Source organism: Mauremys reevesii, linkage group 15 (assembly GCF_016161935.1).
Source record: "Mauremys reevesii isolate NIE-2019 linkage group 15, ASM1616193v1, whole genome shotgun sequence".
NCBI lineage: Eukaryota > Metazoa > Chordata > Testudines > Geoemydidae > Mauremys > Mauremys reevesii.
The window spans coordinates 29,480,005-29,496,482 of NC_052637.1; the positions used below are offsets into that span (position 1 = coordinate 29,480,005).

At 48.6% G+C, this 16,478-nt stretch overlaps 1 protein-coding gene across 1 annotated transcript; it reads right to left on the reverse strand.

The window, feature by feature from the left end:
- Positions 1–226: 226 nt before the first annotated feature.
- Positions 227–15,142, reverse strand: UBALD2 (UBA like domain containing 2). The gene is made up of 3 exons (XM_039502044.1): positions 14,577–15,142; positions 12,834–12,896; positions 227–1,858 (listed from the first exon to the last, which is right to left on the reverse strand). Exons 1-3 carry the CDS (start codon positions 14,694–14,696, stop codon positions 1,538–1,540), a joined length of 504 nt encoding a protein of 167 aa, XP_039357978.1. The 5' UTR covers positions 14,697–15,142; the 3' UTR covers positions 227–1,537.
- Between the last annotated feature and the right edge of the window lie 1,336 nt (positions 15,143–16,478).

A 16,478-nucleotide genomic window follows, 5' to 3' on the forward strand; every position in this document is an offset into this window, starting at 1 on the left:
GAGGGATGCAGTGCAAAGAGGCACTAGTACGCGTTCAGCCACCCCACGGCCCCTCTACACTGCCCGACTGGTGGGAGTGAGAATCCACAGGAATGGGCGGGCATTGGGGGAAGTGCCCCTTGGCCTTCCTCGTTGCGCCCGGTGTGGAGCTCACCATTACTGGGGCACTGGGTTGTTTTTAGCTACCCGGCAGCAGCGCAGAGAAAAGTCAGGGAGCCGTTAGGTTAAAAAAGTGATTTTTTTTTTTTTAATTTTTAAATTAATAAAAAACCTTCAACCTGTTTAAGCAAGATTCTGATTTGGAAACTAAAACCCCAAAGCCGCAGCCCCTCCCTGTTGCCCTGGCTGGGAGGAGCCCTCGGCCCCTGCTGCCGAGCTGGGAGGGGAAGGATGGTCCTTTACAGTTTGCACAACTGCCCTTCCAGCTCGGCCTCCCCAGGCTGAGCATTGTCTGGTGTGGGAACAGGGCCAGCGCAGGAGGGAGGAGACGACCAACTGTTCCCCAGGGCGAGGGGGGCAAAAGGGTGCATCCCAGGGCCTGGGCACGGTGAGATTTCATTGGCACAAATCCCAGGCTGGTTTGTTTTCGGGGCACATGCGCAGACTTGGATGATTTTCAACAGAGGCCAAAGGAGGACGACTTTACCATGCCCAGCAAGGATGTCCAGGAAATCCAGACCCCCGGCTCCATCCCCCAGTCCTCTCGCTGACCTACAGTGGACTGGTCTACCTAGTATCTCAGAGTCACACTGTCCTTCGGGAGCTTCCGACGCCCGTTCCCCAAGCCTGCCAAAACGCAGCCTGGTGTTACCGAGAGGGGAGAGGTGTCGGCAACGTGCCATGCTCCTGCTGCTCCACGTTGTTCCAGCAGCCATACATCTCCTTCCCCATCATGTTCCTGCAGCACGGGAGTTCCGGGTTCAAAGGGCACGTTCTATCCCCACGCGGGACGCTTTCCCACAGCGGCCACGTTTCAGTGGGTGCGTCTCCCCCTCCTGCCTCACTTTGTAAGAGCAGATTTCAGGCAAGCCACGGGCGCGAGTCGTACAGCCTTCTGTCGGCCAAGCCCGTCTCATCTAGGGGCACCGCAGCAGCAGCAGCCAAAGAATAAGGGATGGGGGCAGTGAAGCCGATGGCAACAGCTTCTGAGCCAGCCCACCTTCTGTTCAAGGGAAGCGCTCAGTGTCGAGCAATGTCCTCTTCACGCAAGCAGCGTCGTGCCCATCCTGCGATTGCCCACCGGGCTGCCAGTCTCTTTCCATTGCTCTCATTCTCTCTGGATTTATATACATTAGATATTTATATATTATATAGTTATATATTAAAAAAAGAGAAGACCAGTTATTGACGCTCCGGAAGGGAAAACCCACATGGGCTGACAACCATCCCAGCAGAGTTACAAAAAGAATTATAAAATATTCCAGTGCCATCTTCGGGAACCCCCTCCCCCACTGCCCTGATCTCCTGCACCTCTTCTCTGTTCTCCCCTCCCCCCAGCCTTGCCCCCCCCCGCCCCCCACTTCAGCGTTATCCAGTCTTATCTCTGCCCATCCATTGCAGCCATAGCTTTCTGCTGGGAGCCTCCTTGCTGAGACCCGGGTGGCCACATGGGCTGCTGATGGTGGAGATGATGGTGGAGGTTGTGGCTGGTTGGAGAGGAGGGTGGCATCCAGGCGGGTTGATGGTTGGGAGGCGAGGAGGCCCAGAAGGGGCTGAAGTTACCCGGTGGAGAGCAGGCCATAGATGTGATGGGGCTGTTGCTGCTCTGTAGGTTCTCTGAGGTCCGCAGCTTAGAAAACATAGCGAGTGCGTCCGGGAAGTTGGGAGGTGTGGCTGGAGTATTGCTAGGTGTGCACATCTGCAGGGCGAGAAAGGACAGAGCATCAGACATGTACATCAGCGACCACCACAACGCCGCGCACCATCTGCTGGAGCTGGAAAGGCAGAACCCGTCATTGTCAGCTGGAAACTACCCGGCTAAAACCATTTCAGTCTCAAGGAGGGACGACACCAGCCCTCTCTCAGCGTCAGCAGAGACGTTTCTCCTGCCATGAAGTTTGGAAGGCCACCTGGGATAGCCACCTGAGCAGCCCTACTGTAGAACTCCCAATCATGGTGGAGCTGAACTGATGTTAGTAATTGACTGTACAGACAGGGCAACAGAGACTGGTTCATTGCCCAAGGCCACAACCAATGCCTGAAGCGTGACTCCCGCTCTATTTCCCTGTTTGCTGGGCTAGAGTGGTCTGATTGTAAGCCTGGGACCCAGGATAGCCTGGGCTCTAATTCCACTGGTGGCACCAACTTGACTTGGCCTTGAAAAAGTTACTTCGCCCCTCTGCACCTCTCCTGGGGAGGGTGTAAAGCCACTGACATCAGAGATGGAGGAAAGCTATTGCTGTAATGGCATCCAGGCCATCCCACCAGGGCCCATTCAGGCTTGTGGCCTTTGTCCTATTCCAGTATCAAAGGAACCCAGCCCTTAGATTCCTCTACCACATCTCGCCACACCACTTGTCCCCATCCCCTGCTGGCCTGGGGCACCTGATGAACCAGACACGACACGTTTGCTAGTCTGCCAGACACCGGCCCCCTACAATACCACTTCTAACCTCCGCAAAGCACGTTCCCACCGCTCTGCGTCGGAAGGAGGCTGCCGTCTTCTGATGAATGCTACCAGTAACGCTCAACTTTTCTGTGACTGAACGGCCTCCCTCAGGGAGCACCGGGGAGGGGGACCCGTGTCCACGCCACAGAGATTTAAGGGATCTCAGTTTGGACCGCCAACGTGATCAGTGACTTTGGGAAGATCTTGGCATTTACCCACCATCCCGCCTCAGAACAGGCTGAAACCAATCCACCCCTCCTCCACCCGCCTCCCAAAGGCACATCTGAATCTCGGCAGTCAGCTCCACCCCTTGTGCTGCTTTTCTGAAATGCAGCACCCAGGATTCTCTCAGCAACCTGCAGCCCCTCCTGGCACGACGGGGAGGCACAGCCTCTTTTCAACATTGGCTAAAAGCTCCAGGGCTTAAGGTGTGTCGGTGCGAGACTCTTCCCCCTTCACCAGCCTTCAGGTGAAATTCACCGAGGCTCTGCCCTGGGTTCAGCCTGTTCTGCTTGCGCTGTGCCTGGCTTTGTTCTGAGGATGGTGCTGGCTCTGTACACACAACTTCACTGCCTGATTCGGTTGCTGCTGTGCATCAAGATCTTAAAGGGGCCTATCAGCTTAAAAAATGTAAAGCTATTTTAAAGGGCTGCGACTGGAATGAAATCTAGTCAGTTCTGAAGGAGATGATTCAGTAGCAATATGGTCGTACCTAGGAACCCGAAGCTCAGGGCCCTGCTACGCTTGGTACTCCGAGTTAGGAGTAGTTTTGGGTGCTCCAGCTGTCCCTGAACAACTCTCCCCCCAGCCAGTCTCTGTGGTCACGGTCACATTTTCCTATTTAAAACCTCTCACAACAGCAAAGGACCCAGACACCCAGGCCAAGAGGGGAAACTGACTAACTGATTTCACAGGGGAAAGGATGAAACTGGCTATATGCAAAGTGCTGCCAAGTGAACAAAGCAGCCAAAAAAGGAATGTTTCAAATAACTGGCCAGTTCCAGTATCCTAGGAGTCACTGTAACAGTGGGTGTAAATAAATAAAAATCCCCAGACAAATCTGATTTGGAGGTTGGGATCCTATTAGCCTAATACTAACGGTGCTTTAAATACTTGAGAGATTTTGAAAGTCTAATTCACTCTTCCCTGGGGGAGAAGGGGAATTTAGTCTTTCAAACATGTGCTGTGACAGTAAAAAAAACAAAACAAAACAAAAAAAACCTAGCCATTTCACTCCCTTTCCATGCACTAGCACACCTATGCCCTGCTTTAATGCAGGGGAATTTTTACTTTAAAAGCTCAACCCCGTGCAACTGACTTTTTAAAGGTCATAGAAACATTTCTAGGTTTTGTTTTGTTTTTAAAAGCCTAACTTTTGGGTCAAATCAATGGAGAATCCCTTTAACTTTTTACAAGAAAAAAACCTAAAAAGAGTCAACCAGAAGGTCCCGAAAAAGGTGACCAACCAGTTCCATGTACCTCTTTGAAAGACTGTCCAAATATTCTGATAAGGTGCCTCCTAGTCTGCCCCTGTGATCTGTTCTGCAAATTGCAGGTACTTTCAAAAGTCATAACTGACATGACAAAATCTAGAACCTCAATTTCCGAATGGGTCTCCACATCCAGGGTTTTATAACAAATCCACATTGTAGTCAGCATAATTTACGAAGCGAACATAACCAAAATAGCCCTATGGTTCCTCCTTGTTCCTTTCCAAGGCAACCAGGCCTGATCCATTACCACTTCTTTTTTTGCAAGGCATCACTATCAGGAGAGAAACTGGATCTACCTGAGTTTCCAGCCTCTGCTCTAAACCCACAGGCTCCCTTTGGGTTAAGTCCAATAGCGTATGTTGCAGATATCAGATCAGTGCCATGTCTGCCTATAGCCAGTGGAGGGGACTGAAGAGGGTGAAAGGAAAATTTCAGCTCTTACAGGAATAAAGGGTCTTGCAAACCACAGCCTCCTCCACCCATCTCTCCAAACAGTTTCCATGGATCTAGTGCAAGGGATCTGATCTCCCTTCTAACCCGTGGCTGGATGGGGGTTCGGCTTTTCCCAATTCACTAGGAGTTAGAGGTTCCAATGGTAAAAAAAAAAAAAAAGTGATTCAGAGGCCATAAAGCAGCCCCTGAACACATGGTAGTGACTGTCTGCCTGATGAGCGGTCTCGGGGGGGTGTGTGTGTGTGGGGGGCAGAGAAGACGTGTGTACATGCAGTGCTACTCCTGCTGCTAAACAAGTGTCCAGATTGCGGGTCCCCTCTCCGGAATCACCAGGGCCTCATGTTAACAATATCCCAGTGACCCAGGGTAGCAACCGAGGCAGGAGCGTTACCACAACAAACAGAACTTGCAGGATGAGCGGCTACCTCTGCCGTCTCACTGAGGACTTTGCTCTGATTGGGTTACTGCAACTCTGCTCCTCAGGCCCAGGCTCTACCCCCCACCCTCAACACCGAGGACACTGGGGGATGGCAAATGCCCTCAGATTTAGCCGCAGCACAATCTGATTGGCTCGGCTTGTCCCACCTTCATAATCTGTGAATCCTTCAGAGGCACAACAGAGGGGTTTGTTTTGGATTTTTTAAAGGCAAAATCAGAGAGGCCCCCCAAGCCCACATCTGACATTTCCACCCACTATAAATAGACCGGGAGAAACAATGTGTACAAAAGGTCAGAATATGCCATTGGTTTGGGAGGGTGAAGGGGAGGAACCTGGCTACTTCAAGACTGCGGAGAAGGGAAGTGCACCCTCTAGGACTGGCAAGCCCCACGCACAATTCAGATACAGCAAAGAGGAAGGAGAAGTCAGACCATTACAGACATCTCAGGGGACAAAGCTGGGGGGGAGGACTGAGTGGCTGTGCAACCGTTTGCAGAAGTGAAGCAATCTTTGTACACCCAGGCCACTGGTGTGGGTGACACCAGAGAGACCGACAGCGAGAGGTCTTTTTGCACCAAAGATTTTACACGATTTAACTTCTTTCCGGTCATCCTTGCAGAATTCTACCAGCCCCCAGCAAACAATGCTGGACAGATGAGGAAGTTCTCCCTCGAGGCCCCTAGCTGCTACTGTAATGCAAATAAACTTCCTCCCATTATAATCCAGGTGAAGGGTGGATGAGTAAATTTTGTGCTGGGGCTAGCGGTCCTCTGCAAGACTGTTCTTGGCTATTTTAGATGATCTCACCTTCCAACTATCACAATTTACCCAGCTCTAAGGGAGTGGGAAAGAAGTGGAGACACACACAGACACTTCAGAGAGGACAAACACAATAGCCACTGTTAAAAGCAACTTATCAGCTTTTTTTTTCATTTCCTGGTAAACCATTCATTCTAATTTTAGTCTCAAGTGCCCTCCTCCCTCCTAGGCCCTCCCCGGGACTCCAGCTTAGTCTTGTGATAGGTCTTTATATTTTTGTAATCAGTGTCACACCCTCTCTGTGGGTGAGAGAGAAAAATCCAACGCTGAAACCAGCCCACGAGAGACGGAGCAAGCTAGCTAAAGCTAGTGCACAGACAGCGTGCAGCACACAGCCTGCGGAGCAGCAGAATGGAAGTAAAAAAAGCATAACTAGCAGAGGCAGAAAAACGGTTAGCCTGGGATGTATTGGGAGCAGGCAGCAGCCTGTATCGTCATCAGGCTCTGAAGTCTGTGGGAGTCAATCAACTTCGAAGCACTTGACTGGAGGCAAAAAAAGCTGATAAGAGGCAGTCCCCTGCTCCAGATGGTTTAGGTAGTAACTAGGCCCTGATTCAGCAAAGACTTAAGCACGTGCTTAACTTTAAGCACATGGGTGAGTGCTTTGCTGAATCAGGGCCTAGATCACTACGTTAACAGAAGGTGGGTGCCTCCTGGTGGGCGGGCTCCCTAGAGAATCGCACGCTTGCACCTAGAGAAAGAGAAGTTAGGAACGCAGCCCACAAAGGCCACACCCTTGTGATTCAAAGGAAAGGTTCAGGAAGTCACTAGTGGAGTCCGTCCCTCCTGCTACAAGAGCAACACACCCAGAGTGGGGAGATTGTCCCAGCTGCTCCCCTCTAGCGGCCCAGGGCAGAACGGCAAGCCTAGAACTTAAGAAATACCGACACTGGCCAAAATAATGAATGGGGGAGGGTGCAGGCATAAGGGAAGGGATTTCAACACACATACACACAGTGACTCACCCTTCCTAACCGCCCCCTTCAACAACAACAAACAAAAGCTGCAGAATTAATACTGTAGCTCAGCAACCGGAAGCAGAGTTGCTAGTTTTAGTCGTGGGCACAATCTCCGAAATCGCTACCTAGCATGAGAATCCATTACCGACCTCCCGGAAAAAATCCCTCTTTAGAAACAGCCTTGTAAGAACAATTCCTAGAGACGCATGTTTTCAAAAGGACAGAAGTTTTGTTGGGTTTTTAGAAAGGACGGAATCTGTGGGTGTCTTCGTCTTAAAGAGAAGCACTGCACCAAAACCTTGTTCACACACAGAAGTTGCACCAGTTTAAAAATTGATTCAGTTGCTCTAGTACAAACCTGCGTGTGGACCCTCTTAACTCGTTTTAGACTTGCTTTATTGCAGCTTGAAGCTCCACTGGTAAAAATTAGGTTTAAACTGAACGAAGAGTGTCCACAAAAGGATCCACATTGGTTTAAGGAAATCAGATCAAACACTTGTGTTCAACTTTGTGAGTAGACCAGGCCTAAGTTAACTTCTAAACATTGTACTTGTTCTTCGTGTATGTTCTTCTCATCCAGAAAGGCAGAGCTGCCACAATCCTCCTGCAGGTCATTGAGGCTTAGGTATAGCTAAGTCCTTTAAAACCGATCCTAATTAAATCCATCTCATATGAAATATTATATCTCAAGTTTCAAAGGAGCCTCTTTCTTTGTACCTTCAAATTTGTGCCTGCAAACAGGCTCTTTCATACAGCTGCCTTGTGTGTTGGGAGGGAATGGAAAGGCAGAATTTTGTAACTGGTACCAATTCTATGGAAGTGAGGTTGCATTAAACCTGATTCACTCCCCCACCATACACAGTTGCCCAAATCAATTTTGGGGGGGGGGGGGGACGGGGGACGGGTGAGGGTGTTCAAGATCTAAGGTGGTTGTTTTGTCTTTTTAAGTGTTTGCCACACAACCTAACGGGGAATATAACTGATTTTCCCAGCCTAGTGATTTCTTATCTAATTAGACTGTGGAACTCATTAGCACTGGATGTCAGCTAAAAACTTATTCATATAAGCACCCAATCTTTTACTCTTGATAATATCCAGAGTTGTTAGAGGTAACGCTAATTCATTTTGGAAGAGACAAAACCGCGTGCTTCAAGGCTTAAGACAATCTCTAATTATTAGGTACTAGACAGAAATCTTTGGTGGAAAGAGTAGGGAACATCTACCTCCTGTGGGATTCTTACACTGGCCTCTGTCACAGCTGGAATACTGAACTAAATGCATCTTGGGTCTGATCCAGTCTATGTAGTGAACACACTAACGGAGAGAGTTTCAGGATTTACGTTCTTTTTCCCACATAACTTTCGTATCTTGTCTTGGTAATTCTTGGTGAGAGCTGGGATTATGCAAAGCACTCCAACAGTGTAGTTTGAAAGTATCCATAAAAACTGTGGCCAAAAGGAATCCAGGTGGGTTTGTCCTCAACTCACCTTAGTTTAATGACAGCAGGCCCAATTCTGCCATGTTACCCATACGGAGTAGTCCCCATGAAGTGACTAGGGCAATGTGTGGAGAAAGGTACTATTCAATACAAGGTGGCAGAATGAGACCCTCAGTTAGGGTGGTACAAATTACTGAACGCAAACCAGGTCATGTGCAAAGTGGCCTGAGTACCTAAATCTTCAAAGAGCAAGGCAGAAGAAACTATCAGTTTCAGGAGAAGTGACAGCCATCAGAAAGCGATCTGCAATACATGGCTACAGGTCAGCAGACGCTCTGATGGTTGCGGGGAGCAATAGGAGAGAAATCACAACTTGCAGGCTCTGGTTACGCTAGTCCTACTCCTCTTCCTCTGTTGAACCCGCAGAGCCTGAGTTTGTTTGTGAATTTCAAGAGACTGTGTAAGGGCCATTTAGAATCATAGAATATCAGGGTTGGAAGGGACCTCAGGAGGTCATCTAGTCCAACCCCCTGCTCAACGCAGGGCCAATCCCTAGACAGATTTTTGCCCCAGATCCCTAAATGGCCCCCTCAAGGATTGAGCTTACAACCCTGGGTTTAGCAGGCCAATACTCAAACCACTGAGCCAGTGGTCCCCAATGCGGTGCCTGGGGCATCTATGTGCGCCCGCATACTGTCCGGCAGATGAGCACCTGCTGAAATGCCAGTGAGAAGCAGCGTCATCCAGGGGTGTTGCCACTGAAATGCTGCTGATTTTCAGTGGCATTTCGGTGATGATGCCTAATGACGTTGCTGCTTCTTGGCAGGATTTCGGCAGATGCTCGTCTGCCGGCCACAGTCCTCGGTGGCTCGTCATCCAGTGCCCGCCAGATGAAAGAGGTTGGGGACCACTGAGCTATCCCTCCCCGGGGCTAGATTCTGATCTCAGCTACACGTGGGGTAGCAGGATCAGTTCCAGCTGATTTCAGCGGAATTACTTCAAGTGTACACCAGAGTAACAGGATGCTGCCCCTCAGACTTCTGCCTGAAAAATGGAGGAAATAAGTGGGTTTGATCCCCAGATTCCCCATGGTCCTTTTCATTCAGACACCGTCAATAACTTGAACTGCCTTTTATCCTTTGGCACTCAGCTGCCCGCAGGACAAGCCCATTCGATATGTTGAATAAATAAGTTAATCTTGTTTGTGCTCAGAAGACACGACCCCATGTGACAGCATGAAAAAACTGGAGGGAGGGGGCCTCTGAGCTGCTGGACCTTTGTGCATTGGCTGGATATTGCATGTTTAACAAGAATGCTGGCCAGAGAAACGCACTCTGTCTGGCGCTGAACCTTCACCCCAGGGGCAGGAGGGAATTTTTTTTTTTTTTTTAAACAAAGTGATTCGAACAAACAAAAAGCAACAAGGACAAATAGGCTCCTCTTTTCTGGCTGATTTGCTTTACGGGACCAGGATATCGCATTTGCTGCTTTACGGACTAACTTCTGTACAGCAAAGCGCAGGGAAAGGTGGGTCTCAAACCTGCCTCATTTGAATCCTTACCAGACCAGACCATGCTTGAGAAAACAGCTGGGACAAGGAAACACAAGGGGGTAGGGGGGAGAATTTTGCTTACATTCTGCAGGCATCTTTTTGCTCCTAGGATTTTTCCCAATGCACCATGGGGTGGGGACAGGAACAGAAAACAGACAGCAGCAGTTGACAGGAGTCAAAGGGGGGGGGGGTGATTGAGGCGTCTTTATGCAGGGACAGAGACCCTCCTTGTTGCAGGCGAGGGCCTGCAGTTTGATCAGCAGGGCTGATTAACTTCCCACCCAGCTTACGTCAATATCAACATCTCCTGTATTTTACGGCAATGAATCAGATCTACTAAAAAGCTGGAGTAGGTTCCGCTGTCAGTTTATGCATCCCTGATTAAAAAAAAAAAAACAAACAACCAATTCAACACCTTAGAGCCACTTTAGAATCTAGACACTCACACTTTAGGGTTCGCCTCTATCCTTCAACGAGTGAAATTTGGCTATTAGACATTTCTGCTCTGGAAACTATATGGAACTTTCAGTTACCAGGTAAAAGGCCCCAGTCTGGCAATGAATTTCAGGCAGCCACACTGCAGCTGAGCTCCCTTGGGGCGATGCCCATGCTGAGCAGTCTGCAGGACTGGGGATTAAAAAGCACCCCATTTGCTACATGACTTTTTCTCCTGTCCACAAAGAATACTGTTGTTTTGTTTTTTTAAACGGATGAAGTTACCCTTGGGTGTCCGAAGAAATTCTTCACTTGGAACATTCACATCCCATTTCAGATAGATGTATTGACAGGATGGAAATAGTGTCATATGAGCGACTTATTTATAAGGTTAATGGCGTGTAAGAATTTGTGATATGGGGAGTATCTCTTATCTAAAGAGAAACAGGTGTATCTGCGAGGTGGTGCATAGCTGCTCACTTTGTGCAATTTTGGTGGGGTTTGCTCATAGTTTTACTTGTAAAATTGTGTTTCAGAACAAATCAAGATACTGGAAAACCTCTCCTCTTAATGTCCATTCTCTCAGTGATCAGAATTGTTCATGGCATTTAAGTTTGAGCAGAAATCTCAAGACGTTAAGGCACAGGGAACAACACACAACAAAAATGCAGCACAAAAGTCAGACCAGTATCTGGGAACGAGAGATGAATAACATTTGGCAAACAGAATGGTCACATTGTGGATCATGACATGTATACCAGTTTCCTGATTAATGTGTAACTGGTTATAAAAAGAGGGAGGGGTGAAGCTAGCCTACCAAGCAGCCAAGATTTCCTTTGCTTGGAAATACTATTAAGCTGCTTTTAGAGAATTCCGTATTTGTAAGCTTGTAACGAAGAGGGTGAACATTGGACAGCACAGAGAGGTTTTAAAGCATTCAGGAATAGGCTCCTCTGCCTTTTTCTTTTGATGAGACAACCTCATAACTGAAGATCTGCTTAGATCTGAGTGTCAAATCGTTTTATGAGTAATGGGACAAGCATGCCAATGTCACTGCTCCTGCATCTGACTAAGTATCAGGGTTCAAAGATTTTTAGAACACCAGAAATGACTGTTCAGTGTTGAATTTTTTAAGTGATTCAGGGTTATCGGCTAAAACGTTGGCCTCCCTTATTTAAAATAAGAGCTTGGAGGTAGATTTCACTTCAGTTCATATTCCAGTTTTGAGGGTTTTAATACTCTTGTGTAAAGCAGCCTGATTAAAACACGTTAAAGCTTCCTGTAGCAACCAAGCAGTAAATGATTCAGCTTGGTAAGGAATCACTCCTGCTGTGAGTTAAGCATTTCAAACAGCTTGAATCACCTCTGCATCTTCAGAGCTTGATCAGGGTTTGTAAACTAGTAACTGCAACCTCTAGCCTGCGTGAAAGCTTGCCCTCAATCAAGCCACCCAAGGACAGTGCCTATGAATTTCCAAGCTAATTTCCAAAACAAGATAGGCCTAACACTAGATTTACCCTAGGAGTAAAGAAACAAAATAAATCTAGTTCCTTTCACAGAGGCTCTCCAGACTAAGTCTCAGGATATCTGACTTCGATGCCCAGCTCAGCCACTAGCTTGCTGCATGACGTTGGGCAAGTAATTTAATCTGTGCCTCAGTTTCCCTTCCCCACACTCAGTCTTGTCTATTTAGACTGAAAGCTCTTCAGGGCAGGGCTGTCTGCACAGCACCTAGCACAACAGGGAACTGTTTCTGCTCCGGCCTCCAGGCCTCCATAATACTGGCAAGAAATTTTGTGCCAGAAAGGGGGGAAAACGTATTAAGTGAGGAAATAAGAGCGTTAATACCAAGTTCCCGAGAGCCATTTTTCTGTTTTATTCCAAATCTTTTACAACTGGCTGCAGGTTTTAACAATGGCAAGTACAGGAAAAGAAAAATCGATGGCTTAGCCTCCATCCACTATTTATCCTCACACACAGCACTGGTTTAGCTTCCTAAAAAAAACTTCCTCTGTTTCGCTAAAGAGATTTGCCCTTAGCCAAGGTCAAGTAAAGTTTTGCTGAAAGTTCTGAGGAAACATTCAAAGGAAAGGGCCTGCCCCCCTTTCCCATCCCAATTCACTTAGATCTTGTACTTGTTACAACGATCTAGATCTATGTGAAGACAAACTATTTCCTGGCAGACATTTTGGCTCTTGTTTACATTTGCAGTCTGTGTATTTCTCTAGTTGCAGACCAATATGGCTGTCACGAGAACGGAGAGTTTTGAATGCACAACCACTTCTGCTTGCAGCCTCGTGTTCCCCTCCCCGGTATCAAAGGTGGCCTCCAAAAATGCAGACGCTGCATGTGCAAAACAGGGAATCCCTCCCCTTGGTTCCATATTTTTATACGGCTTGTCATAAGAAAACTTTAACAGGTAGGGGGTGGTGGCAACTGATGAAGCATTTGTAGCTGCTTTTATGAGGCTCTCCGAGATAAGAAATAACCTTGTCAGATTTCATTTATTCACGAGATTAAGGAATATTTGGAAGGGGGGAGGGAGGAAGAATGCACCATTGTAAATTTCGTTCTAGCCCACAGGAAGTGAAGGTAACATAGGGAACAGCACATGTCTGTGAAGTTTGGGTCACTTACCATTTGATGGTGGTGGTGATTGTTGGGAATGTTAGTTTCTTGAAAAAATGCACTCAAAGCAGTCTGCAAAAAACAACAACAATTAGTTAATTCCAGCAGTCAGACAGAGCAAAGGGGGAAACGCAGACACACAGGACAGGGCAGAGGTTCTCAAACACCTCAGGGGGTCACGAGGTTATTACATGGGGGGGTCACAAGCTGTCAACCGCCACCCCAAACCCTGCTTTGTCTCCAGCATTTATAATGGTGTTAAATATACAAAAGTGTTTTTAATTTATGGGGGAGGGGTCGCACTCAGACTTGCTATGTGAAAGGGGTCACCAGTAAAAAAAAGTTTTGAGAGCCACTGGGATAGGGGGGCTAGTGCTAGTGAAGACCTGGGAAATGTTTTGTTTTATAAAGAAGAAGTGATTGGATCTTGTTTTTCCTCCCTTGAGTATGTTTCAACTGTAAACAAATAATTTAAGGCAACAAACAAACAAACACGATTGATCTAGCTGTTTGCATTTCACAACACAGACCTGGACTGGCTTTGAAATGCTAATTTTCTCCCCTGCAAAAGGAGGAATGAAGCTACAAAGGAATCCAAAACAAGAACACGGCCCCGAGCCCTTCCCCAACTGGACTGATCTCATGCCTGCCTAACCCAGAAACGCAAAACACTGCCAGGCAGGGAAGAATCCGGCCGACGTACCATCAAAGCACGTCAGTCAAATCTGGCCAAGAGACCCCAGGTCGGTTTCGTTGACACGAGTGACAATAAATCAGGACAGGAAAAGGGGCAGTGTCACGAAGTCTCCCCAGGAATGTACACACCAAAAAAGCCTTCGCCCACAGGGCAGCAAGGAACTGACAAAGCCCCACGTGTAATTATTTCCTTTGATGTGAGCCTTTATATATATATATATATATATAGAAAATACACTTGTCACCCGCTTCCTCCCCGTCTTTATCCACGTGAAGGGAGTTAAAGACGTTATCACCTTACATAACAGCCCCCCCCTTTAAAAAAAAAACAACCGAAAAACGGCGACACCACATTTTACTACACAGGCTTCCTCCGTATTCCGCATCCCCGTGTGGGGCTGGGAAGCGGTTCAGCACACAGTGAATCCTCTCCCCAGCTGGAGCAAGCTTCCCCTATGAATTCTCTCCCCCACCAGAGGAATCGGGGGCGAAGAGAGACCAGACCACGTTTCTATGCTTCGTTCCAAGGCCCAGGAGAGCCACAGATTTGGTTACAGCGCGATATATAAATAGGCACCAGGAGATCTGCAAGCCGGTTTCTCCCCCCTCTCCCCTTGGAAATTACATGAATAAAATGTATTCTCCCCTCCTCCCTTCTACCCACAACAGCAGCAACAGACATTACGTGCGAGGCCTCGTGCGTTGCTGGCCCCCGAAGGCACTTGCTGCAATAGGTAATCGTAATGAAGTCCTAGTAAAATGATTGTTTATGTGCAGCTCCCTAGCTTGCCATTCAGCGGCGGCGCCAGGGCCCCGTGTGGCACGGCCGGCCGTGTCCCAGCTCTGTTGTTATTTAAAGCCGCGTACACACACATTCCACCCCCACAACTGTTTCCAAGGCCAACTGTTTTAGCAAAGGGGAGCGATTAGGTGGAGGAAAGGGGTGAATCCGAGGGTCAGAGGGGGACGGAAGGAGGAAAGGCAGGAGGAGCAGCACGCGAGGCCCCCCACGAACCCCGCTCCCCCGTGGGGTGTCGTCCCCCCCAAGCCACGCACCTCGAACTGCCAGTGAGCCGCCTGCAGCAATTGCTTCGCCTGGTCAGCAGCGCAGCCCGCGGCCAGCACGAACTGGTTGATCATGACCTGGTGCCTCAGCTCCTCCATATTCACCGACATGGCGAGAGAAACGAAACCACAACAACGAGGGAATCGGGGCAGAACACACACACGGTGCCGCTGCGGCGTGCGTGTGTGGGGGGAGAAATCCACAAAGGCCCTTCTCTCCTTCTCCTTCTCCACCCCACACTCGGCTCCCCCTGGCCCCTCGGCTCGGCCAAGCCACCCCTGCTTCCCCCCCCGCCTGCTTCAGTCGGCACCGAGCCGGTTATGTTGTGCTCCCCCCTGCCCCAGTCCCTCAGCTCCTCGGCTGCTTGAGCACCACAAACAACAGCAGCAGGGGAGGAGCATGTGGGGAAAGAGGGTGGGGGGAGTCCGGAGGTGTCTCAACGTTCCGTTCCCGGCGTTCCGAGCCCGCTGATTGGCCACCGCCGTGTTCTTCACATGTATGAACGTTCGATTCGAATCTTCCAGCTCCCCAGGCTGTGGCTGTTTCTCTCGCTCCCTTCCCCCCAGCTCATGCTTCATTGGGGGAGAACGAGCCATCGGGCTCTTTCCCCATTGGATGGCTGCTGTGTTTTGGATAGGGAGAGGCCCATCATTGGCCTCTGTCTTTCCAGGGGCGGGGTGAGGTTGTGCTCTAGTGCGAACTGAGCTGGAAAGCCCGGCCGGCTTGTTGATTGGCTGTCACCCCCTTCTGTTTTTCTCTGGTTGAAAAAAAATGTTTGTAAAGCCAAGTTCATTCAGGAGCTTCATTGAACCAACATGCTCAGCTGGAAAAGCAGGACTCGACTGAGCAACAGCAGAAACAGCTCTGACTCATTTCCTTTGAAAGAACTAGTGATCCTGAGAACCAAACTTATCACAATAGAAAGCACATTTGCAACTTCCGATTCTTGCAGTTTATTTAATCCTGGGGGTTGAGGGTTGCTATTTCTTGTTATTTATTTATTTTTTATTAGTTTTGAGACATGGCAAACAACTGCAGCCAATTCCCCCCCAGAAAAGCACAGTTGTTAAAAGCTGCAATGTAACAATTCTGCACTTCTGTAGCACCTCAACCCATAGTGTCCTTTGGGGGCATGGGAAGGATTCAGAATCAGCCCCTTGGATGGATGTGTGTGAGAATCTCACTTCTAGTACAAAGTTAAATCTGGGGTGCAGGGCCCTGTTATCCCACCAGCTGCATATGTGGAATTCCCACTGACTTCAGCCCATAACTGCCGAGTCAATCAGGTCTCTGTGGCATCAAAGCTGGGCTGTGTTCCTAGCTCTGCTACAGGCTCACGGCATGTCCTTGAGCAAGTGACATTGCTGCTCTGTGTTTCAGTTTACCTATCTGCAAAATGCAGTTAATGATACTTCCTTACAGACTTCAAGTTTTTGAAGAGCGCATTGTTGAGTGCCATAGAATTGATGACAAACCAAATACCAACAGAGGGTCTTCATGAGGCATAAATGAATGAAGCTGCACACCGTCCATGTGGGACAGGTAAGTGGCATAGTTGTTTTACAGATGTGGAACTGAGTGAGGTATAGAGAGGTCAAGTAATGTGAGACCACACACAATGTATTGGGAGCGCTAATATTAGGGCTTAGGAATTCCTGACTTCCAGTCCCTTGCTCAGTCCACTAGCCTCTGTTGCTCTGTTGGCTCTCTTGCTGAATTTGTGTGAGGAGAAATTCATTTTTCTTGAATGAGTTTCCCACCGGGACCATCTTTAGGGCAGGCGATCAGGGCAGTCACCCTGCACAGCAACATCTGAGAGTGCACTTGGGTGTTCTGCTCTCTCTCTCTCTCTCACACACACACATATTTTTTTTTTTTCCCCTCAGCTGCTC

Coding starts and splice junctions, on each gene's coding strand:
- UBALD2 (XM_039502044.1), bottom strand. CDS start 14,696: ATGTCGGTGAATATGGAGGAGCTGAGGCACCAGGTCATGATCAACCAG. Junction 12,897..14,576: donor CGGCTCACTGGCAGTTCGAG/GTGCGTGGCTTG, acceptor TGTTTTTTGCAG/ACTGCTTTGAGTGCATTTTT. Junction 1,859..12,833: donor ATCACCACCACCATCAAATG/GTAAGTGACCCA, acceptor CTCGCCCTGCAG/ATGTGCACACCTAGCAATAC.